The sequence below is a fragment of the Oryctolagus cuniculus genome, chromosome 4 (genome assembly GCF_964237555.1).
Source record: "Oryctolagus cuniculus chromosome 4, mOryCun1.1, whole genome shotgun sequence".
Taxonomy (NCBI): domain Eukaryota; kingdom Metazoa; phylum Chordata; class Mammalia; order Lagomorpha; family Leporidae; genus Oryctolagus; species Oryctolagus cuniculus.
The window spans coordinates 82,435,514-82,458,866 of record NC_091435.1 but is presented as its reverse complement, the minus strand read 5'-3'; the positions used below and the strand labels follow the sequence as shown (position 1 = coordinate 82,458,866).

The 23,353-nt window shown below is 54.6% G+C and overlaps 1 protein-coding gene across 4 annotated transcripts; it reads right to left on the bottom strand.

Moving 5' to 3' along the window:
* Positions 1-431: 431 nt before the first annotated feature.
* Positions 432-12,249, bottom strand: MUC20 (mucin 20, cell surface associated). 4 transcript variants are annotated; one of them, XM_008266729.4, is made up of 4 exons: positions 12,093-12,249; positions 7,974-9,296; positions 3,429-3,541; positions 432-769 (listed from the first exon to the last, which is right to left on the bottom strand). In XM_008266729.4, exons 1-4 carry the CDS (start codon positions 12,166-12,168, stop codon positions 701-703), a joined length of 1,581 nt encoding a protein of 526 aa, XP_008264951.3. In that variant the 5' UTR covers positions 12,169-12,249; the 3' UTR covers positions 432-700. The 4 variants fall into 4 exon arrangements, with proteins under 4 accessions (XP_008264951.3, XP_017202523.3, XP_069929276.1 ...); XM_017347034.3 differs by having other exon boundaries at positions 3,429-3,526; XM_070073175.1 differs by lacking the exon at positions 3,429-3,541.
* Positions 12,250-23,353: the final 11,104 nt, after the last annotated feature.

Below are 23,353 nucleotides of genomic sequence, written 5' to 3'. Positions count from 1 at the left end.
TTTCCCAGGCCATAGCAGAGAGCTGGATCAGAAGTGGAGTAGCCAGGTTTTGAACCCATGCCCATACGAGATGCTGGCATCGCAGGCAGGGGCTTAGTCTGCTACACTACAACGCTGGCCATGGCAGACTTTAAAAGCTTTTTGTGTCCAGAAGTTGAAATTGAAGTCCATTCAGCAGACATTCTCTGTGATGGACCACCAGAGCAGTGCTCCACCAGGACCGGGGGAAACCGGGAGGGACAATGAGACCCCCGCCTGGAGGAGCGTACGGTGCACTCAGTAAGTGCTGTCCCCAAGATTCCAACCCAGAGCTGTGGAGCTGTGAGAACGCACACAATCCCTGCGTTAGAAAAACGCCCAATGCCTGCAGGTCAGATGGATAACCGCTGGGCCACACTGTGTGTCATTTCAAAACAGGACAGAAGCACAGATGGGTGACCAGGACTCTTTACTGAAATATAACACACGCACCATGGGAAGTCCAAGAACACTTCTGGGAACAGGAGAAGCCCCTACCCCTTACACACACACTCCGGTATATGACCCAATGCCTGGGGTAAGAGGCATGGGCCAGCTGACCTTTTCCAGAAATGTCCAGGCAAATCTCAGCTCCATGAGTGGCCCCAGCCTTGGTGGGTCCCGGGCCACAGGTAGCACTGTCCTTGGTTTCCAGGACCCGCCTGGCTGCAGCTGGTGTTCCTCAGGCCCTCCCAACACGCAGCAAGGAGATCTGGATGGCGGGCGTGTGGCTGTGCAGTTCCCGGTGGAGCTGGAAGAAAAGAGGGAGCCTCGTGAACTCCCCACAGGACAGGACAGGAGGATGCAATGGGAGAGCGCCCACGGGGAACACAGTGGTGCTTCCTGTGCCTTCCCTGGGCTGAACGTGGACTGAGGGCTTCCCACACTTGATGTCATTGACACCTCAAAGTTATCTTTGGACCGGTATCGTTATCCTTCTTTTAGGCAAGGTGACAGTTACACGGAAGCCACACCCAGATCTGCAGGGCTCCTGAGCCCTCGGTCTGTCTCTGAGCCCACACCATCAGCCGGCCCCTAGCATGAACTGACACCCAACATGCGCACGGCCTGCGCCTGCCCCTCAGCTCTCTGACCTGCGTCCCATCTCCCAGGTCTCTTCCTGGCGCCTGAGTAGCTTCCTGTGTTGGGGCTCAGACCTGACACTCACTCCCAGCTTCCTTCCTCCAGAAGGACTCCCATCTGCTACTGTGATTATCTCGCACACTTGGCATTTGCCCCACAACAAACTCTCAAGCTGCGTTTAGGGGACCCCTCGTTGCAGGAGCCCTGATGAGCCTCCCTGCCACTCTGAGAACTCTAGCATCCAGACATTCCCTCTGCCTGTCTCCTGGCAATGAGATGCGGGCACAATAGCTATGCTCAGACCACTGGATATTAGCACGCAGGACTCTGACCCTGGAAGAAGTCACCCAAAGACAAAGCAGCAGGGAGCGCCCACTGGCTGCGTGTGCAGGCAGCAGACGGTCATGGCCCATGCCGGCTTGTTTCAGCAACAGCAAGACTGACACAGTCCCAGCCAGAAGGGTCCCACTGCCCAGCTCCGAGACATTGCACACCCTGGGCTGCTACTGCCTGGTTTTCAAGCCTGCTCCTCTGGCATCCCTTGGATTCTATGCACCCTGGGACCCGGCCAGCCAATCCCTTACTAAGGATACACAGTCATTCTCTTTTGCTGCAACAAAAAATCCTTCTTGCAATGGGCATCTCCTGTTCTCAACTGCCAGGGCTGACTGCCTCTTCTGTGCAGCCCAGCCATGGATTCTACTGCTGGCAGGAGGCCCCCAGCTGGCACCGCTGCCAGGTTTGCCCTTACAAGGGGTGACACCAAGCCTGAACCACCAGTGTGGCACCTGCTGATGATGCTGTGAGGTGCTAGAAGCAAGTCTGAGGCATGCGCAGGGGCCCGGCCAAGGGACACTCCGCATCAGACTGCATCAGGCCTCGGTCACAACTGTGGACAGAGTTAGACACTTGCGGCTGCATCGAGCTCCAGCTCCTACTCTGTAGAGCAGGGGAGCCAGACCTCCGAGAGGCTGAGCCGGTGGAGTCTGCACTGAGCTCACCCAGCCCAGCCTCCCAGCGATTCACACCTTCCCCCAAAGCCCTGACCCAGAATTTCACCACTGGAAACTGTCCAATGACCTGAGCTTTGTGGGAATTAGATCACACAGACACAGCCTAATCCTGGTCCCTGTCTAGACATCTGTGGGTTTGTTCTGCCTCAAATCCCCACTTCCTCTGGGGCCTTTCTCAAGGTGCATGGTCCTGCTCGGGTTGTCAGTCATGGTGGCTGTTGCAGGCTGTCGCTCCCCCTCTTCATGGAGGAACGACACTAAGCTCTGCCTAGGCTTCATATCCGAGTTACGGCACCATTATGTCGCTCCCCGTCTTCGTGGAGGAGCGACACAGGACCCTGCATTGTTCTTTCGTCTGCTCGGCCCTCCCCGGGTTTGCTGCTGGTTCTTCCCGGGTTGGCTACCGTCCCTTCCACCTCCGTGGAAGGGCGGTTCCCCCTGCCACTTTCCCCACTTCCGCAGGGGAGCGGCACACCGCCAGCCGGCTCTCTCAGGGGCTGCACAGGTGTTCCTTCAGATAGATGTTCCCCTAGATGTTCCTGGTGCATGTTGTCTCTCTCCTCCTTTATAGTCCTCTTCCACCAATCCCAACTCTGCTACCCACACGCCGAGTATGCTGCTCTCCTCCAATCAGGAGCAGGATCAGCTCCTGCAGGTTACTGGTTGAACTGGAGGCAGCTGTGTAGAAGCTGTTTCCTCCTCTCCCAGCGCCATATTGTGGGAGAGCAGATGCATAGAATAAGTCTTAATTCCAGTAACTTAGTCTAGTCCGAGTTGCTCCCAGTTGCTCCCCACAGCAGGCCAATAAAATATAGGCAGATTTGGGCGAGGGGCAAGTGCCATGTGAATCTAAGGCTGTCGTGGCCACCTTTCCATACACAGGGCGGGGAAGAGTGGAGAATGATGGAAGCAGAGGTAATAGAGGGTGAGAAAGAGAAGGCCTTCATGATCATGTTGGAGCTGCTGGATTCAGCCATGGCTGAGCTGGAAGCACCACTCCGGGGTCTCCGGGCCGCGATGACCCGGGTTTCTGTCACTTGCCTTCAGTAATCCTGCTCACACGCCCCTCAGTGTCACTGACCTCCTGCGATTCCTAGACCTGAAGGAACTGAGGCTGGGGGGAGGATTTGTGTACGTTGCAATAAAGGGAAGTGAGGGACACAGAGGCCAGGCAGGGTTCCTCAAATGCACTTGCTAGTCCTCCATGAGGCACCAGACCCCGCCCAGGGTGGGCCTCGCTCTTCTGCAGCCTGCAGCTCACCCTGCGGCCCCTGCGCACGTCCCCCCACCCCTGTGCAGAGAGTGCCCACTCACCTGCTGCATCAGCCTCCCTGCCACCCGGGGGTCAGTGAGGTCTTCTGTGGAGGCCACACTCAGCCGCAGGAGGAGGAAGCCCCCAGCCCCAGCTCCACCTGCGGGTTGAGAATTGGAGGGAGATGAAAACCCCGTGAATTCTATTAAAGTGTCACCATGTGCTTGCGGCTCCCCAGGCTCCGCAGATCTGGGTGTCTCCCGGGTGTAGACGTGTCCCTGTGCACGAAGCTTCTGAGAGCGACACGGAAAGAAAAGAGGCTGCCCCACCTGGGATAGTTACGGCCACCGTGGTGCCAGCCCAACTCGAGGGGACGAGACCAGGCCTTAAGGCCCACTGCCTTTTGGAGAAATTAAAAGGGGAAGGTGAAGAAGGAGAACCAGAAGTGGATCTAAACACTCTCGGGGTCTGGAGGGCCCGGGTGGGGCTGCACGCAGGGAGAGCGCCAGGGAGGCGGGGTCTCTGAGGGAGGCCTCAGCCCCTTCTTCTCAGCTCTAGGCTGGTGGAGGGCTGACCAGATCTTTCAACCCAGCCTTCCTGGCTCAGCGGCCCAGCAGGAAGCTCTGTCTTGTTGAACTGAATCTCCCCGCCTTTACCCGCCGTCCTGTGGTCCTGTCTTCCCGGCACAATACTGGTAGAATTGATCATCCTACAGAAAATAACTCACGTGTGAGATGAGCTATTTCCTGCACGATCTTCCGACAGGACAAGATACTGGACACAACCTAAATGCCTCTCCGTGGAGCACCGGTCACATCGATAGTGGAGAAACGAAAGGGAACGTTGAGCAGCCATGGAAAGAACGGCTTTCTGGGGGAGCTGGGGGATTGCTAACGAACAGGGAGGACGTTGCAATTCCGCGAGATGAACAAGCTTGAGAGATGCACTGCCCAACACCAGCTGTCCAAAGCAGACCTGGCGCGTGCACTTCCCACTCTGTGAAGGGGTAGATCTTACCATAGTCACTTTAAAAACCTAAGAAAATACAGTCAAGAGACAAACTGTAAGATCACAAAATGAACTTGAAATACAAAATGAGAGGGATGTGGGTTAAACCTCTGCCTGCAGTGCCAGCATTGATATGGGTAACTGGTTCAAGTCCCAGCTGTTCCTCTTCTGATCCAGCTCCTTGCTAATGCACCTGGGAAAGCAGTAGAAGATGGTCCAAGTGCTTGGGCCCTTGCACCCATGTTGCGAGACCCAGATGAAACTCTTGGCTCCTGGGCTGGTGCCGTGGCTCACTTGGCTAATCCTCTGCCTGCGGCGCCAGCACCCCGGGTTCTAGTCCCAGTTGGGGCGCCGGATTCTGTCCCGGTTGCTCCTCTTCCAGTCCAGCTCTCTGCTGTGGCCCGGGAAGGCAGTGGAGGATGACCCAAGTGCTTGGGCCCCTGTACCTGCATGGGAGACCAGGAGAAGCACCTGGCTCCTGGCTTTGGATCGGTGCAGCGCACCAGCCGTGGCAGCCATTTGGGGGGTGAACCAATGGCAAAAGGAAGACCTTTCTCTCTGTCTTTCTCTCTCACTGTCTAACTCTGCCTGTAAAAGAAAGAAAGAAAGAAAGAAAGAAAGAAAGAAAGAAAGAAAGAAAGAAAGAAAGAAAGAAAGAAAGAAAGAAAGAAAGAAAGAAACTCCTGGCTCCTGGCTTTAGCCTGGCCCAGCCCTGGGCCTTGCAGCCATTTGGGGAGTGGACCAGTGGATGGAAGATTCTCTCTCTCTCACTCTGTTTTTCAAATAAAAAATTAGATATTAAAAAAAAATACAGAGTGAGGGGCAAGCATAGTGGTGCAGTGGGTTGAGCCACTGTTTGAGATGTCCTCTTCCCGTATCAAGGGCCTGTTCACCTATCAGCTACTCTACACTACCAATCCAGCTTCCTGCTAATGTATGCTGGGAGGCAGAGAGGACAGCCCAAGCACCTGGGTTTCAGCCACCATAGGGGAGACCCAGGATGGACTTCTTGACTCCTGGCTTCAGCTTGGCCTACCCCTGTGGGCATTTGGGGAGCGAACCAGCAGACAAAAGATCTCTTTCTCCATCACTCTTCTTTTTTAAAAAGATTTATTTATTTATTTGAAAGTCAGAGTTACACAGAGAGAGAAGAGGCAGAGAGAGAGAGACAGAGAGAGGTCTTCCATCTGTTTGTTCACTCCCCAACTGGCTGCAACAGCCGGAGCTGCGTTGATCTGAAGCCAAGAGCCAGGATCTTTTTCTAGGTCTCCCATGTGGATGCAGGGGCCCAAGGACTTGGGCCATCTTCCACTGCTTTCCCAAGCCATAGCAGAGAGCTGGATTGGAAGTGGAGCAGCTGGGAATTAAACCGGTGTCCATATGGGATGCTGGCACTGCAGGCAGCAGCTTTACCTGCTACGCCACCGTGCCAGCCCCTGCTCTTTCAAATAAACAAATCTTTTGAAATAATAACAAAGTGAACAAAAATCTTTTCTTCCTTTCCTCCCCCAAAAATGATAGCTTTATCTCAGGGAGCTGGATTTACCATACACTCCCCTTGCATAGAAACAGAGGATAAGGGGCTGGCTCTGTGGTGTAGCAGGCAGAGCCACCACCGGCAGCACCGGCATCCCATATGGGCACCGATTCAAGTCCCAACTGCTCTACTTGCAATCCAGCTCTCTGCTATGGCCTGGGAAAGCAATGGAAGATGGCACAATTCTTTGGGCCCCTGGACCCGCATGGGAAGACCCGGTGGAAGTTCCTGGCTCCTGGCTTCGGATTGGCTCAGCTTTGGCCCTTGTGGCCAATGGGAGTGAACCAGCAAATAGAAGACCTCTCTCTCTCTCTGCCTCTCCTTCTCTCTGTGTGTTTAACAGGTATGGGAGGAAGGCATTTTATGGTGGACTGTTTTTTACCTTTTGAATGTAATTTTTTTTTTAAGTTTCAAAGATGGAAGAGAGAGAGAGAGTACACTCTTATCCTCTGGTTCACTTCCCAAATGGTTTGCCAGGGCCACAGTCAGGAGCCAGGAACTCAATCTGAGTCTCCCACATGAGTGACAGGAACCCAAGTATTTGAGCCATCATCTGCTGCCTCCCAAGGTCTACATTAACAAGAAGCTCAAGTTAGGAGCCGGAGCTAGGAATTGAACCTGGGTAACACCAATGTGGGAGGCAGGCATCTTAAGCGCTAGACTCCTCCCCTTTTGACATTTTAATCATGTGAATGTATTATCTAATCAACAAGTAATAAAGAAAAGCATTTTAAAATAAAAATATTGGGCCCAGTGTTGTGGTGTAGTGGGTTAGGCTGCCACCTGCTCTGCCAGCATCCCATAGGGGCTCTGGTTCAAGTTCCGGATGCACCACTTCCCATCCAGCTCCTTGCTAGTGTGCCTGGAAAAACAGTGGAAGATGGCCCAAGTCCTTGGGCCCCTACTACCCACATGGGAGACCTGGAGGAGGCTCCTGGCTTTGGCCTGAGCCAGCCCTGGCTGTTGTGGCCATCTGGAGAGTAAACGAGTGGATGGAAGATCTCTCTCTCTCTCTCTGTAACTCTGACTTTCAAAACAAACAAGTAAATATTTTTAAAAATGTTTTATGAGCTGAGCTTTAAATAATCGAAGTGCAATAGGGTGACTATGAGTTTGGGCATCAGACTGCCATCCCCCTGCCACCTGACAGGATTGTCTGGAAGGCTGGAAGAGATAGTATGCAAAACTCACAGCACCCTGCCTGGTATCCGGGATGACATTCACTTGGTACCAATGCTTACTGGTTGTGAAATACTCTCACAATTCCTTAGCCAGGAACACAAAAGATACAAGTAGGGCGGTTGTGAGTAATATATTTATTTCACCTCCCAGAAAGCTGAGGATCTGCAGAGATGGGGATGCGGCACAGGGTCAGTGTGATGGGAAGTACAGGAGGACCAGGGGCTGCGCTGGTCAGGCGGCCTCTGACAACGGACTCTGCCCACAAGTGCCTGTTGTCTCGGAGATGTAGCTTTAAACTCTCCAACTGTCACTCAGTTAGTTATTTGAAGTCACTCTCAATGGCGCACACCCCAGCAAGGACATCCAGTGAGCCCCACTTTCCTGGAGGCCCAGCTGCCCAGCCTGAACCAGGGGCTTGTATGGCCACAGCTGAACCAGAGGCTGCCATGCATGGTGGCATTAAATAAAATCAGGGGCCCTGCCTGATTCACGGGAGTAGTTACGGAACAGTTTGCTTTGTAAAAGACCAGATCAGAGCCGGAGAGGACTTCCGGGCTCACTCGATGCAGCCCCTTTGACTATACATGGAGAAGCTGAGACCCAGAGAGGGAGACAGGCTTGCTTGTCCAAGGTCACTCAGGCTGCTACGGGCAGAGCCAGGATCTCAAACCACTTCTCCAAACTGCTTCTGCAGTCTTTCCACACACCTGCTTGTTACTGGCAAGAACCACAAGAGGATCACGAGGAGGCAGCAGCAGAGAGGGGGCTCCGTGTGGGCCCCTGGGTCCTCCCTTCCTCCCCACCCTCCAATGGGGCTGGTGACATCCTGGAGGCCTCGAAGCCCAAATCCCCAAGAATCACACGTGGCGGGGGCACTTACCTGGATCAACTCTTGTGGTCTTCCTTGTCGGAGTGAAGGGCACGGCCACGGGGATCTTCGTTGTGCTCTCTGGGGGGGTCGTGGTCTTGGCTGAGGTCGTGGTCTTGGCTGTGGTTGTGGTCTCGGCTGAGGTTGTGGTCTCGGCTGTGGTTGTGGTCTCGGCTGAGGTTGTGGTCTCGTCTGAGGTTGTGGTCTCAGCTGTGGTTGTGGTCTCGGCTGAGGTTGTGGTCTCGGCTGAGGTTGTGGTCTTGGCTGTGGTTGTGGTCTCGGCTGAGGCTGTGGTTTCGGCTGAGGCTGTGGTTTCGGCTGAGGCTGTGGTTTCGGCTGAGGTTGTGGTCTCGGCTGTGGTTGTGGTCTCTTGGCTGCTGCTGGCTGTAGTCAGATGGGCAGAAGGGAGAGAGTGCCTGTGGGTGGGAAAGAGCCCATTGCTTGTGCTGTCTGAAGGCACAGAGCTCTTGATGGTCACTGCTTCCGAGGGGCTGTGGCCCATTGCAGAGTAGCGGGTAGCAGAGGAAGTCACTGGCTCTGTGGTACAGGCTGTTGACAAGGTTTCCGCAGAGGATGAGGTGTCGGGGGGGTATGACGCTGCCGCGGTGGAGACAGACAAAGCTGTGGTTCCAGAGGTGGGCAAGACCTCTGCCCCTGTGGTGCTGGAGGTCCCAGAGGTGGTGGCAGCTGTTCCTGTCCCCATCAGGCTGCTGGTGGTAACCTCAACGTGGGTAATGGTGAAGGCAACCAAGGCCTTGGTGGCTGTCATGGTGTCAGGTGCCAGGGTTTGGGAAGTGGTGATGGCCGAAACTGAGTTGTCAAAGGAGGAACTGCTGCCTGGAGGCAGGCCCCCGGCCCCCGGGGAGGTGTGAGCCCATGTCACGATGTCAACCAGGATCCTCCTTGCCTCTTCAGAGTTGTCATTGGTGCAAAAGGTGTCGAGGACGGCATCTGTGGGACCGCTGCCTGTGGTGGCCTCCACTGTGGTCAGCCCAGTTTCTACGCCAGTTGTAGCTAATGTCTCCAGAGAGGTGGTGATCATAGCCATGAGCTTGGAAGGTATCGTCTTGGTCAGGGTTCTGGGCTGTGTTGCCGGGGAAATGGTCTTGGTCCTGGTCTCTGCTTTTGAAATAGTCCCAGCCGAGATGAAGGTGCTGGCAAAGATCTCAGCACTCAGGGTTTGAGCTTCCAAAGTGGCGTGGGCCGGCACTGAGGTCTCGGCAAGGTGAGTGGCCTGCAAGGCTCCCTCTGAGCCGGTCCTGACCTCGGCAGTCCCAGCAGGTGCTTGTGTGGTCTTTGCTGTCAAGAAAGGGTCTGGTGCACTGGTGCTGGGGCCTGTGGAGGGTAAGGCTGACTTTGTGAGCCCCGACTCTCAATGCACAGACTTACCCAGCTCTCTTATTTGTGCCCTGGATACTGTTGGAGGATGTTGTCTCAATTTTCTTTTTTTTTTAAATTTTTAATTTATTTTATGTATTTGAAAGGCAGAGAGACAGGGACAGAGAGGAAGAAGCAGATTTCTCACATCTTCCGGTTCACTCCCCAAATGCTCATAACAGCCTGGGCTGGAGAAGGCCAATGCCAGGAGCTGGGAACTCAATCCAGGTCTCCAGGTAGGTGGCAGGGACACAACCTGAGCCATCACCTGCTTACTCCCAGGAGGAAGCTGAAGTTGGAAGTGGAGCTGGAACATGAACCCAGGTGCTCTGATATGGAATGTGGGTGCCACAAGCAGCATCTTAGCTACTGTGCCAAACACCACCCCTCCTTTTTCATCCACATACGGATGCTTCAAACAATGTGAGGTATGGTGGTTAGGATGCTGTCCTGCTTCTGAGCCAACTCCCTGCTAATGCACCTGAGAAGCAGCAAATGATGGCCCAAATATGTAGTCCGACCCCTTGGCTTCAGTTTGGACCAGCCTGGGCTGCAGTGGTCATTGGGGGAATAAGCCAGCAGATGGAAGATTCTCCCCACTGTCCTCCCAACATCACTCTGCCTTTCAAATAAATACATATTTTTTAAAAAAGATCATGAAGACCCCTCATATGAACCAGGAAGACAGGGGCAGTGCAGGAAGCCCTGTCCCGCGGAGCAGCCACAGCACTGGAGTTGCCCTGCCTGGTGTCCTCTGAGACCCCAACGACCCACTCAAGGCCCCAAGTCCCAGGATCCTTGCTGATTATTGGTCTGTAGCCAGCACAGGGAGTGTGTATGGCCAGGACCCGGCTCCAAGGGTGAGCAAACAAGGCCCAAGTCCCAGGTGAGCCATGAACTCCCAGCAGGGGCCAGGACTCAGAACTTTGTGAATGAGTTGTCACTTTTCTATGGAGACTTTTCTCATCCAACAAGTGTTTTCCCGTGGACGTGTTTTCCTAAAAACACAAGGGAAGTCTGAGGTTTGTCTTTTGCGGTAACTGGGAGTGCTGGGGCCAGGAGCCTTGAGAGTGAGCACTGGGAGCAGGCGGAGTCCTGGGGGCTCCAGCAAGCAAAAGACAGCTCTCCAGCCCTGCCTCGACGTGGGCCTGAGCCCAGCCTAGTTTCCCGCATGGGAATTCCTGACCGTCCCCCGCCACACGCGGCTCAGGTGCCTCACGGGCATGGGCTCTCACTCCTTGCTCAGTGCTGCGCAGCCGCACCCACAAATCACACTTTTGCCTGAGCTGCTCACGTGCCTTCTCCCTACTTCAAAGCCTGAGCCATTTCTCAGTACCTGCTGGGTTGCCTTTCTGCCCCAGCTCCCATAGCCCTTTGGCCTCTGACCTCTGACACACTTCCCCTCTTCCCTGGGAGCTTCATGTCATCGGTGTTGCCATGCAACCTGTTCCTATGGGGCCGGTGCTATGGCACTGCAGGTTAAAGCCCTGGTCTGCAGTGCCAGCATCCCATATAGGCACTGGTTCTAGTCCCGGCTGCTCTTCCCATACAGCTCTCTGCTATGGCCTGGGAAAGCAGTAGAAGATGGCCCAAGTCCTTGGGCCCCTGTACCTGCATGGGAGACATGGAGGAAGCTCCTGGATCCTGGCTCCTGGCTTCAGATCGGCGTGGCTCTGGCCTTTGTGGCTATTTGGGGAATGAACCAGTGGGTGCAAGACCTTTCTCTCTGTCTCTCCTTCTCTCTGTAACTCTTTCAAATAAATAAAGTAAATCTTAAAAAAAAAAAGAAAAAAAAAGAAACTCGCTCCCAAACCACAGCCTCTTCCTTCTGAGGACTCTCACAACCGCACCCACTCTGCTCCACCGCAGTGCCATACCCCTCCCCAGCCCTCAGAGCTCCCCTGGCCTGGGCCTCAATGCTCCAAGCCAGCGTTTTCTCTTCTATGAAATGGAGCTGGGCCAGTCATGTTGGAGACCCGGACTGAGGTCCCAGCTCCTGGCTTTGGCCTGGCTGAGCCCCAGTCATTACAGCCATTTGGAGAGTAAACGATCTCTCTTTCCCCCCTCTTCTCTCTCTCTCCCTCTCCCTTTCTTTCTGCCTTTCAAATAAAAAGAAAACAAATCTAGGAAAATCGTGTATAACAGTGTGTCCGTGTAGGCTCATTTACTGTATGTAACAAGCATGCTGCCCAGGGGATGCCACTAGCGGGAGGGCGTGCAGGAGGCAGGGACCAGGCACCTATGGACACAGCTTTGCTGTGAACCTGAAACCGCTCTACAAAATGGTCTTTATTATTCCTGTTTTTAAATGTACACGGTGAGTATGGCAGGGTTCCCATTAGTGAACGTCAGTGTTAGCACCGTTCTTCCATAAGCACCTTGCCCGCAGCCTCCACCCTTCCCCCCAGAACATGTGACAGTCGGGCTGTCACACAATAACTGGCTTTTGAAGGAAATCTGTGCTAGGAAATAAACTCGAAGGGTCACATTCTCAGCCACATCCTAGCTTTGGCAGCACTGCCACCAGCTGGCACCTCACTGCCCCCTCCACCCTCCACCCTCCACTGCCTCCCCCATCCCCAACACAAACCCATAGAGGTCTTCAGGACAACAGGCTCACAGCGCTGGGGCCCTCCAACCACCACCAGGAGAGCTGTGGGTTACTCACAGCTACCCCAGGGGAGCTGCCGGCACCACAGAGGGCTGCCCACCCTGGAGCGCTCCCCCAAGCCCCCCCCCCCACTGCCTCCTCACCTGCAGAGCTCCCAGGCGCCCCAGCCTGGAGGCAGACGAACAGAAGCGGCAGGGCCAGGCGCTGGAGAGAGCCCATCCTGGCTGGGGTGCTGTCTACCACCGCTGCCTCCTCCTGCCGCCTTTTCCTGCTTCCTCCACCCGGGGAGGAGGGGCAGCTGCCTGGCCAGGTGTGGCTGGGGAGTTTCCAGGACGCAGCGGGCGACCACAGAACGCGCAGGCGGAGAGCGGGCAGGTCAGGGCTGTCGGCCTATGCCCCTGCCCTCTCGGAAGTGCAGTGTAACGATTTGGAGTCACCTGCACTAAATTATTCACCCCTCGGTCCTGCTCCGAGGCCATGGCAGATGCCGTTCCATTGTCCTGCCTGCCCCCCAGGCCTGGGCCCAGCTTCATAGAGAGTTGCCTTGAGTTTTGTTTCTGGTCCCAGAACCTCAACTTTCTGATCCATAAAATGGGCATACTGCCTGCAATACTAGACTACTGTAGTAATGAGGCAGTAAAAGCCTTACCCAGTACCTGCTACACAACAGAGATGCTTCAAAAATGTGCACAGGTGCTCAGTTGATGAGAGCCCTGGCATCCTCCCGCGCTGGAGCCTTAGAGAGAAGGGATGGCCCTCTGAGGTCTGGCGGGAACAGCTCAGCGAGGTGGGGCAGGTCTCTCATCTCCCACACTCTTCCATCTTCAACATCCTGCGATTCTGCGGCAGGGTGCCACAGCCGGGATGCAGGGGCGAGGGAGGGAGAGCAACTGTTGGAGCCACAGGCCTCGGGGTCTGTCGGGGGGAGGGCAAGGTGAAGATTTAGGGACCACAGGGGGTTTTGGCCAGGCCCAGGAGTGGAGCTGCAGAATGTATTTTCAAATGTCCTAGAGAAGAGTCTCACTCCTCAAGGGGCCAAGGACGTTTGCTGTTGTAGCCATTGCTAGGGGGACACTCAGGGGATTTCAGCTCTGGGCAGAGGACTCGTGCTGGATGGGCATCATTGGACCACAAAACCTCAGGCCTGGAAGGAGCTTGCAAACTGGATCAGAAGCTTCAGGTTTTGTGTCCAACTCTGCCGTAGATGGTGGCCCAGGGGCTGTGTGATTTTGGGTAATCACTTGCCCTCTCTGGACTCAAGAGCTCTGAAGTCTTCTTGGCCCTGCAGTTTGGGGTTCTGCGGTGTGCAATGAGACACCGTCTTCCGGAACTTCACCCACTTTAGGGTAAAGGGCCAGGCTGCCTGGAGGGAGGCAGGAGCTGTCCCAGGGCCTGGGGAGGAGGACTGTCCCAGGAGAAGCTGAGGGGCCCCTGTTAGATGCAATCCAGCACTCAGGGTTGGGGATCTTGGCTCCCAGTTCCATCCCCCCACTCAACCTCAGCACTGCATTTTATAGATGGAGCAGGGGGCCCTGGGAAGGTCTCGGGTGGGAAGAGAAGACAGGGCCGTGCAGAGAGCTGACTGTCAGATCCTGTCTAGTAGCAATGCCCAGCGTGAGGCCCACCCCAAGAGGAGCTGGAGAACCCCAGGCTCTGGCAGCCCCGCCCCGGCAGGGAGGGGGCTTCCTCATTCCAGCAGCAGGTGGGTCCCTCGACCAGGGCTTAATCTCCAGAGGTATTCAGGGTGCCTTCCTCGCCCCAACTGGCAGCTCCCCTCTCCATTTCCTTCTGCTTGTTATCACCTAAAGCATCAAGAGCCCAGCTCTAGGCTGCCTGCCCATGAGGAAATGAGGCGCCCCCTGGTGAGGAAGCCAAGGGACAGCTGCCCCGGGGTGTCGGGGCTGGCCTGCACCGGCTCCCTCTGTATCTGGGGGATTTCCAAGCCTAAGTGGATGGCTGTTCGAGACCAGAACAATCTTACGTAGAAATTTCTGGACCATATTTTCAGTCTAACTTGGCTGGCGTTGTGGCACAGCCGGTTAACCAGCCACTCGCCATGCCAGCATCCTGTATCAGAGCTCCAGTTCGGGTCCCAGCTGCTCTGCTTCCGATCCAGCTCCCTGTTAATGCATCTGGGAAGGCAGGAGAAGACGGCCCCAGTGCTGGGGCCCCTGCCACGTGCACGTGGGGCACCCAGATGGAGTTCAGGGCTCCTGGCTTCAGCCTGGACTGGCCATGGCCACTGAGGCCATACAAGGAGAGAACCAGCAGATCTCTCTCTCTCTCTCTTTCTCTCTCTCTCTGCCTTTCAAATAAATCAAATAACTTTTTAACAAAAGAAAAAGAACCACAATAAAGCCAGTGAGCTGGGGCCATGAGAGGGAAGGGTTGGGGTAGGGGGAGCAGAGGGAGAGGGCAGCTGATGAAGGGCCTCGGGGGCCTTAGGGGCCCGGGAAGGTAAGACTGCTGGTGAGCTCTGAGCAGGGGGTGCTGGGGCCGGACTCAGCTATGTGAGGACAGGGAGAAGCAGGGGGTTAGGAGGCTTTCACCTTGGTGCAGCTGAGAGATGGGGTGGCTCTGATCCCATCAGATGGGGTATCAGGGAAAAAGGTGGGGAGTGGTCTGACTCCGGATCTTTTTTGAAATAAGACCGGCGTGCTGCCTTCCAGACTGCCGTGGGATGTCGAAGAGAGGACTCAAGAATCTTGACTGCGAGCTTTCCAGCCAGAACACCTGAGGGAGGGGCTTGTCAGCAGCACCATTCAGGTCTGGCTCTCCCATCCAGGTATTTAGCACCCACGGGTGAATCCGCCCTGGGCAAGGGCCTCGGGTGATGGGAACGTGCACTTGGTTAAATGTCCTTGAGATACAGCGTGGCGGATCTGCGAGATGAGCTCCACGGGCCACGGGTGTTCCGGATCTATCAGGAGGAAAATCTCCTCTCTCAACTTGGGACCAGTCGTTGGGGGCCTGCAGACTATCCAAGAAAAGACTGCCTACTCTATTTACCTGTGTGCGTGTGAGTTGCTCAGTAGGGAGAAAGTCACTGAGTAGCCAGAGACAAAGGCTGTGCAACAAATCAAACAAAAGGAGAGGGGGTTGGGGCTCCCGTGGGAAAGCACGGAAGGTTCTTTTGGGCTTCTGCACACTGATGGCATGGACAGCCTGTCTCCCAGGCTATTTAATTGGCAGGAAGCTGCCTGAGCACTTGTGTTTTGGGGAGGCTGTGTTTTAATCACCTAAGGGAAATTCGGGAACCATTTCTCCTGCATCTTCTGCAGCTCAAGTTTTTCACTTTAAGATAATTTTTAGGGACAGGCATTTAGCCTAGTAGTTAAGACACCTGTTTGACCGATACCCAGCTCCTGCTCCTGAGCCCAGCTTCCTGCCAGTGACGACCTGGGAGGCAGCAGTGGTGGCTCAAGTAATTGTGTTCCCGTCACCTGTGTGGGAGACCGAGTTCCTGGCTTTGGCCCTGACCTGGCGCAGCCACTGTGGGCAGCTGGAGAGTGAACGAGGAGACAGTAGTCTTCTCCACCTCTATCTCTCCAAGAAATAAAAATAAATTTAAACGATTTTTGTAGCAACTCAGGGGGCGGTCTGAACAGGTCCTCCCGGGTTCTGGATGTTGAACACGCGCAGACTGTGTGGATGAGACCCCAGCAAGCCGAGTTCCTGCAGGAGAGGTGTGGGAAGTCCCTAAATTACAGGCCCCTCCCCCGCACCAAGTCTGATTTCCCTGGGTTGTAGAATAGGGAAGGTCCGACCACGCTTTGTTCATTTGCTCGTTCCTTTCACTATGGCCCCACCCAGGATGCATCCGCCACTCAGACGGAGACACAGAGCATTTCAGCCCCTCAGTGGGCTCCCCTGTGTTTCCTCCCAGTCCATGTCTGGCCTCTACCCTGGAGGTGCAACCACCATTCCTGTCTCGGTCATCATAGATTAACCCTGCCTGCTTTTGAACTTTGTGTGAATGGAATCACATACATGGACCCTGGCTTCTTTCTCTTAATGTTGTCAATGTGGGATTCTCTCCCCACTCTCCACTGTGTGTAACAACAGTGCATCGCTGTCTTTCATTGTTGGGTAGTTTTCCATGTATAAAGATAGTGCAATCTGTCTATCCATATCCCTACGGATGGGCATCTGGCCCAGTTATCCCCTATCCCCTATCCCCACCAAAGCTTGTCAAAGTCTTGACTAAGTCCAGGACCCTGTGGAGCAACCTGTAATCCACATAGAATGGGAACGGGGGACAGACTTATCTTCCCCAGACAATTTCATAAAGCTTTCTAGAAAGCCCATGGGAGGCCAGCACTGTGGCATAGTGGGTAAAGCTGCTGCCTGCAGTGCCAGCACCCCATATGGGCACCGGTTTGAGTCTCAGCTGCTCCACTTCCAACCCAGCTCTCTGCTATGGCCTGGGAAAGCAATAGAATATGGCTCAAGTTCTTGGGCCCCTGCACCAGTGTGGGAGACCCAGAGGAGGCTCCTGGCTTCTGGCTCCTGGCTTCGGCTGTTGTGACCAATTGGGAAGTGAACCAGCGGATAGAAGATCTCTCTCTCGGCCTCTCCTTATCTCTCTGTGTAACTCTGACTTTAAAATGAATAAATAAATCTTAAAAAAAAATAGAGGTTGGCGCCACGGCTCACTTGGCTAATCCTCCACCTGCAGCACCAGCACCCCAGGTTCTAGTCCCAGTTGGGGCGCTGGATTCTGTCCCGGTTGCTCCTCTTCCAGTCCAGCTCTCTGCTGTGGCCCAGGAGTGCAGTGGAGGATGGCCCAAGTGCTTGGGCCCTGCACCTGCATGGGAGACCAGGAGGAAGCACCTGGCTCCTGGCTTCAAATCTGCACAGTGCCGGCTGTAGCGGCCATCTGGGGAGTGAACCAACGGAAAAGGAAGACCTTTCTCTCTGATTCTCTCTCACTGTCTAACTCTGCCTGTCAAAAAAAAAAAAAAAAAAAAAAGAAAGCCCACAGGATGAAGCAGCCTGTCAACGCCAGCTGCCTCACACATCTCCTCTGGCTCCCCTTCCTCTTTGCTCTGATTCCCCTTTTCCTAATTCCTGCTCCTGGAGATTATGTTCCTAAATAAATGATCAGGAGAAACTCAGTTAAGACAAACCCATTAGCCAAGAGCTGGGCTCTGTGCCACCAGGGCCCTTATGCTATTATCCGTGCCTTAGAAACCAGCGCTCAGATTAGCAAAGGGGTCATTCCCTTCAGGAGGAAATGAAGAGGAATTAACAGGAGACGAGGAAGAAAAAGTGCACGGGGCCCCTGTATTCTGTAAATGATGGGAGGCCAGTGATGGTTTCTGAGTGAGCAGCTGGCAACACTAACACCACCTGGGCAGAGAGCAGGTAGGGGAGAGTCAAGGGCAAGAGGATCAGTCAGGGGGCCGCGAGCCAGGAGCTCAGCAGTGGGTCCACACGGTGAGTGGACGTGAAGTATGTTGTGAAGAGGAACTAGAAAGACTCGGCAAGCAGGAAATGAAGGCCAGGAAGAGACAGAAGTAAAGATGACCCTGAGGGCGGTGGGTGAACCTACCTAAGACACTCCTGTCCCACGATGTAGTGCCTGGGTTCAGGGCCAGCTCGGGCTCCTGACTATAGCTCCCTGCTAATGCAGACCCTGGGAGGCAATGGTGATGGCTCAGGTAATCGGGTCCCTGCTACCCATGGTGGAGCCCTGGATTGAAGTTCCTGCCTTGAACCCAAGCCCAAATCTTGCCATTGCAGGCATTTGGGAGTGAACGGACCAGGGGTGGGGTGGTGGGGTGGGGTTCTCTCTCTCTCTCTCTCTCTCTCTCTCCGCCTCTCAAATAAACATTTGAAGTTTTAAAATGAAAGGGGTGAACGGGCTTTTTTTTTTTAAGGGAAAATGAAACCTTATTTATTTTCTTGAAAATCAAACCACCAGGGAAATATGTAATAGCATGGACAGGCTATATCATCATTTTAATAAGTAGGTTAAAAAAGGCAAGGTTCTTATCAAAAGTGATAAGGCATCATGCTGGGGCAGAACCTGGGTGTTACAGAGGCCCCAGGCAAACATAGTATTTGATATTTGGGCAGCCCTTATTCGATTATTCGCTCTTGGGGAGTCTTAGCTTGTCCTAGCTCCAGTTGTTTGCTTTTTCTCCCTTGCCCTTCCTGTTGCCAGGGGATTGTCACAAAAAGGCTCTGATGGCTGGTGCCGAGGCTCACTAGGCTAATCCTCCACCTTGCGGCGCCGGCACACCGGGTTCTAGTCCCGGTTGGGGCGCCAGATTCTGTCCCGGTTGCCCCTCTTCCAGGTCAGCTCTCTGCTGTGGCCAGGGAGTGCAGTGGAGGATGGCCCAAGTGCTTGGGCCCTGCACCCCATGGGAGACCAGGAGAAGCACCTGGCTCCTGCCATCGGATCAGCGCAGTGTGCCGGGCGCAGCGCGCCAGCTGCAGTGGCCATTGGAGGGTGAACCAACGGCAAAGGAAGACCTTTCTCCCTGTCTCTCTCTCACTGTCCACTCTGCCTGTCAAAAAATTAAAAAAAAAAAAAAGGCTCTGATGATCTAGGGCTAAGTAAGCAATGCTATTTAGACTTTCATCCCATTCTGTTGCACGAAAACCAGATTTTTCCAAACCCAGTACTTCCGGCTGTCTTGTTTATGTAGGCAACAGTTCCTTCAAGGGGGAAGTGTCCCTGCAAGTGTGTCTTGTCACTCCGATGGAACAAAAGCCCCGGGGATCATCGGCCAGCGAGAGGGGAGCTATGCCTTGTACGCCTAGTGTCGCATCACTTCTCCTGTGTCTGTGGTATCTCCAGCCCATGTCAAGAAACGTGCATCCACATCCTGAGGGCCGGAAAATGACATCCACAAGGAGCCCTTCCAAATCCTTCCCCAAGCTACTCTGTCTCCAAACGCCACGTCTTTTTTTTTTTTTTTTCTTAAGATGTATTTATTTGAAAGTCATAGTTACACACAGAGAGAGGCAGAGGCAGGGAGAGAGAGAGAGAGAGAGAGAGAGAGAGAGAGAGAGGTCTTCCTTCCGCTGGTTCACTCCCCAATTTGCAGCAACGTCTGGACCTGCGCCAATCCGAAGCCAGGAGCCAGGAGCTTCTTCCAGGTCTCCCATGCGGGTACAAGAGCCCAAGGACTTGGGCCATCTTCTACTGCTTTCCCAGGCCATAGCAGAGAGCTGGATTGGAAGTGGAGCAGCAGAGACTCGAACTGGAGCCCATATGGGATGCCAGCGCTGCCGATGGCAGCTTTACCTGCTATGCCACAGTGCTGGCCCCTCCATGTCTTAAATCAACTTCCTGCCCTTGCACATAAAACAAAACCAAGCAAAGCAAAGGCCCAGAAACTTTTTTTTTCCTAAATCAGCGACCTTGTGGCTTTTGCTTTGCAGCGTATGGGCAATGGTGTGGGATACCTCTGGTAAGCAGGGGAATAGCAACACACAGAAAACCCCTTCCTCCAGCTCTACCCAGGCACATCGAATGAGCCCGCCAGCCGATTGGCACCTGCGTGGTTCCGAAGGCGCTGGTGCCTGGTAGCGCTCGGAGTGGGGACATGGGAGCCACCTACTGCCAGGACAAACACTCGCCATGTGAAATTTAGGCTCTGAAACTCTCCCTGTGCTATTTCTGACCCAAATTTCAGCACCAGGTTTTTTTTTCCACTTCTGAGGATTGACACACAAAGGAAGCAGCAGCCAGAGACAAGTGACACGCTTCAGAGCTACCGCCTTCCTTAACTTCTTTTTTTTTTTTTTTTTTTTTTTTTTTTTGACAGGCAGAGTGGACAGTGAGAGAGAGAGACAGAGAGAAAGGTCTTCCTTTTGCCGTTGGTTCACCCTCCAATGGCCGCCGCGGCCGGCGCGTTGCGGCCGGCGCACCGCGCTGATCCGATGGCAGGAGCCAGGAGCCAGGTGCTTTTCCTGGTCTCCCATGGGGTGCAGGGCCCAAGCACCTGGGCCATCCTCCACTGCACTCCCTGGCCACAGCAGAGGGCTGGCCTGGAAGAGGGGCAACCGGGACAGAATCCGGCGCCCCGACCGGGACTAGAACCCGGTGTGCCGGCGCCGCTAGGCGGAGGATTAGCCTAGTGAGCCGCGGCGCCGGCCTCCTTAACTTCTTTTTAAATAGATTCCTGCCCTCCATGCTGATGGCCTCTGGCGGAGCTTATTGTCCAATGAGTGGGAGTGACTCCTGCGTCTTCTCTGGGACGGTTGGGATGAGGTGCATGTGGTCGTCCACACACGTGGGCACACGGCTGTGCGGCCACCGCTCTGCCAGCAGCTCCATATTCCCTGCCTCTGTTGAATCCTTGGCTTTGCAATCGCAAAGCATGGTGCTCTGGGCCAGGAGAGCCTGGGACTTCTCTCACTTGCTGGTCACCAAGGCCTGGGCTGGAGCCACAGGTGAATGGCAGCGTTCAATCCACTGATGCACTGGCTGCGTGGATGCCGGGCTGTCCTCACGTAGCCCGCGCCGCACTGGAACACAGACCCTGCGGCCTGTGGACGTGCTCCCTCTCCAGCTTCTTCCCCATGGATTCTGCTGCCTCCTGCACCCAGAGCGGCCGCAGCTCTGCCGTGATGACCCCATGCTGTGCCATCCCACCACCCACGTGGACTCTGTGCATGGCAGCGGTGGGTGCTGTGGTGCAGTGGGTTAAGCCACCACTTGTGACACTCGAATTTCATATTGGAGAGCCAGCTCAAGTCCCGGCTGCTCCGCTTTCAATCCAGCTTCCTGCTAACACGCCTAGGAGGTAGCAGATGACTCAAGGGCTTGAGCGCCTACCACCCAAGTGGGAGACCCAGATAGAGCTCCTGGGTCCCAGCTTTGACCTGGCCCAGCCCCAGCTATTGTGGTTATTTGGGGAGTCAATCAGTGGATGGAACAATTCGCTCTCTCTCTCTTTCAAATAAATGAGTCTTTTAACAATTTTAACATAAAAATGATGCCCCTGAGGTTTGGGATCTAGGGCTGAGCACAGGGAAACCATTCATGGAAACCAGAGCCAAATGGTCTGGGATGGAAGGGGATGAGCTCATCAGACCCCACAAACCCTGGCATCCCTCTCCTAGAGCTCTCTACACACGAGGAGACCCCAAAAGGCCGGTCTCAGTCCACCAGAGGAAGGCTCCTGCCTCTCCTTCCAACCCAAAGAAGGGAAGGGAGTGGGCATGAGGCCCGAGCTAGAGGCTCAGCCCAGGATTTTTTCCAGATTTGCAGAGAATAATAGGGATCCCAGGAAGGAGTATTGAGGAGAGAGAAGAAGTTACTTAGCTAAAGTGGTGCTAGGTCCTTACTCTCTACTTTCAAGAAATGCTTGCTACATTGACTGTGACCATCTCTAAGGGACTTACAAAACAAGGAATGATAACACCAGGAGCCAAGTTCATGTCTCATATTTTGCATGGCTGATTCCACAAACGTGTTTACGACAATTGCAGGTTTCCATTTTCCTCTGGCTAAACCGACGCAGGAGCACACAGATGGCAGCTGAGTGACAAGCAGCCCTGGCCCAGCGTCACTGGCACCGGCTTGCCGAGGTGCGGAGAGGGGACCTCTGCTCCGCGGGCCCTGCTGGACAGGGAGGGCAGAGCCTCAGGAGCACTCACGCTCTCTTTCTGATTCCCTTCACAGCCACGGAGAGCGGCCTTCCCGAGAGGCTGGGCTGGAGAAGCTGCTGGACCTAAGGAAGCAATGAGCCAAGGTCTGTCCACCCTCTGACTTCTGCCCATGCTCCCAAGTAACAGGCATTTCTCACACACCCACCAGGAGCTAGGCCCTCGCCAGGCTTGATCTCAACTGCTTCTCCCCACAGTCCTGCCAGGCCAGCTCTAGGGTGCAGATGGAGAAACCAAGACTGAGCAAGGCGGTGCCTGCCCCCCACCCCTGCCCCAATAGCAATGGTGGAGCTAGGACTGGAAGCCAAGTCCCTCTGATGCCAAAGAGCAGGCTCTCCCATGGCACTCTGCTGCCTTTCTTTCTGCCCAAAGCTGTCACATGCTGGGTCGGGAGCTCAGGGCTGGGCTGAAAGTTCTGGACAGCTCAGGGCTGGAGCCAGGACACACAAGGAAAGAGACATGGTGGAAGATTTAGGGCGCAGTCCATGGGCCAATGTGGCCCACTGTTTATTTCTGTACCCCTCACAAGCCAAGAACATTCTTCATGTTTTTAAACAGTGAAGAAAGGGACAGGTGTTTGGTACAGCAGTTAAGATGCCACTTCCCATAGTAAGATGCCTGGGTTCGAGTCCTGGCTCTGCTTCTGATGCCAGCCTCAAGTAACTGAGTCACTGCCACCCACGTGGAATACCCATATTGAGAACAGGTGCCTGGCTTCAGCTTGGCCCAGCCCTGGCTGATGCAGGCATTTGGAGAGTGAACAACAGGATGGATGTCTATGTATCTCTCTCCTCTCTCTCCTCTCTCTCTCCCTCTCTCTCTCCTTCCCCTCCTCGCCTTTCAAATAAAATGAAATGAATAAATAAGGGAAATCAAAAAACAAGAATATTTCATGACACATAAAAATTACATGAAATTCAAATTCCAGTGTCCATGGGCAGAAATCCTGGCTCCTACACCCAAAGCCGTCACGGGGGTGGAGGTCTGCCTCACTTAGGCCCTGCTTCCACCTTCCATAACTGCTGCCTGACCGTGGGGACTGGAGACGAGGCAGGCAGGAGCAGGGTATCATCCACTCCTCCTGGCAGAACCTGCAGGGCACTCACCATGCTCTGCATCCCGTCCAGATGGCCCCTGGCAGGGCTTGGTGGCTTCTCCACCCTTAGCACCATCTGGAGCACCATGGTTGTAGTCCAAGAAGCTGAAACACAGGGTGACGGCTCCTGTCCTTGTCGCTGCCTCCCACCCTCAATTGCTGCTGCTCAACATCCCAGTGCCCTCTGCAGACTCGAGGCAGGGGACATCCACCCCAGGAGAGACTCTGGTGCAGGCAGGAAGGTGGAATCCACCCATCTCCTCACCCACCCTGATCTCTGTGGGACTTAGAAAATGACTCAGAGGGAAACAGGAAGAGTTTGGACAACAAAGCTGGGATGAATATGTATGCACGTTAGCATGAACTGGATAGAATGTCAGGGTCTCGGGATTGCAGGGAGCTTACGGGCCACCCAGTAAACTACAGGCAAGGAGCTTGCCTCTGTCAATCACAGCATCCGGCTCTGCCGTGGATGGGAACGAGCCTGCGTGTGAGTTGCCAGGACTACAGAGGGCGCTGTGGTCGGGACAGCAGTCGGGTACCATGTGGCAGAATTCATCACAGTAGCAGCTTCCTCTCTTGCAGTGGTAGTCTGTTCCGGAGCAGCAGAGGGGCTGGGGCTGGGAGCAGCTGCCTGCAGTGAAGGGGACATTACAAAGGGACAGACATAATAACTGGTGC

Bases quoted from the DNA above. Each gene is read 5' to 3' on its own strand.
- MUC20 (XM_008266729.4), bottom strand. From the start codon at position 12,168: ATGGGCTCTCTCCAGCGCCTGGCCCTGCCGCTTCTGTTCGTCTGCCTC. The intron at 3,542-7,973 runs GTAAGTGCCCCC...CATCTCCCTCCA, and splicing joins GACCACAAGAGTTGATCCAG to ATTCTCAACCCGCAGGTGGA. The intron at 770-3,428 runs GTGAGTGGGCAC...CTTTTCTTCCAG, and splicing joins CAGGGAGGCTGATGCAGCAG to CTCCACCGGGAACTGCACAG.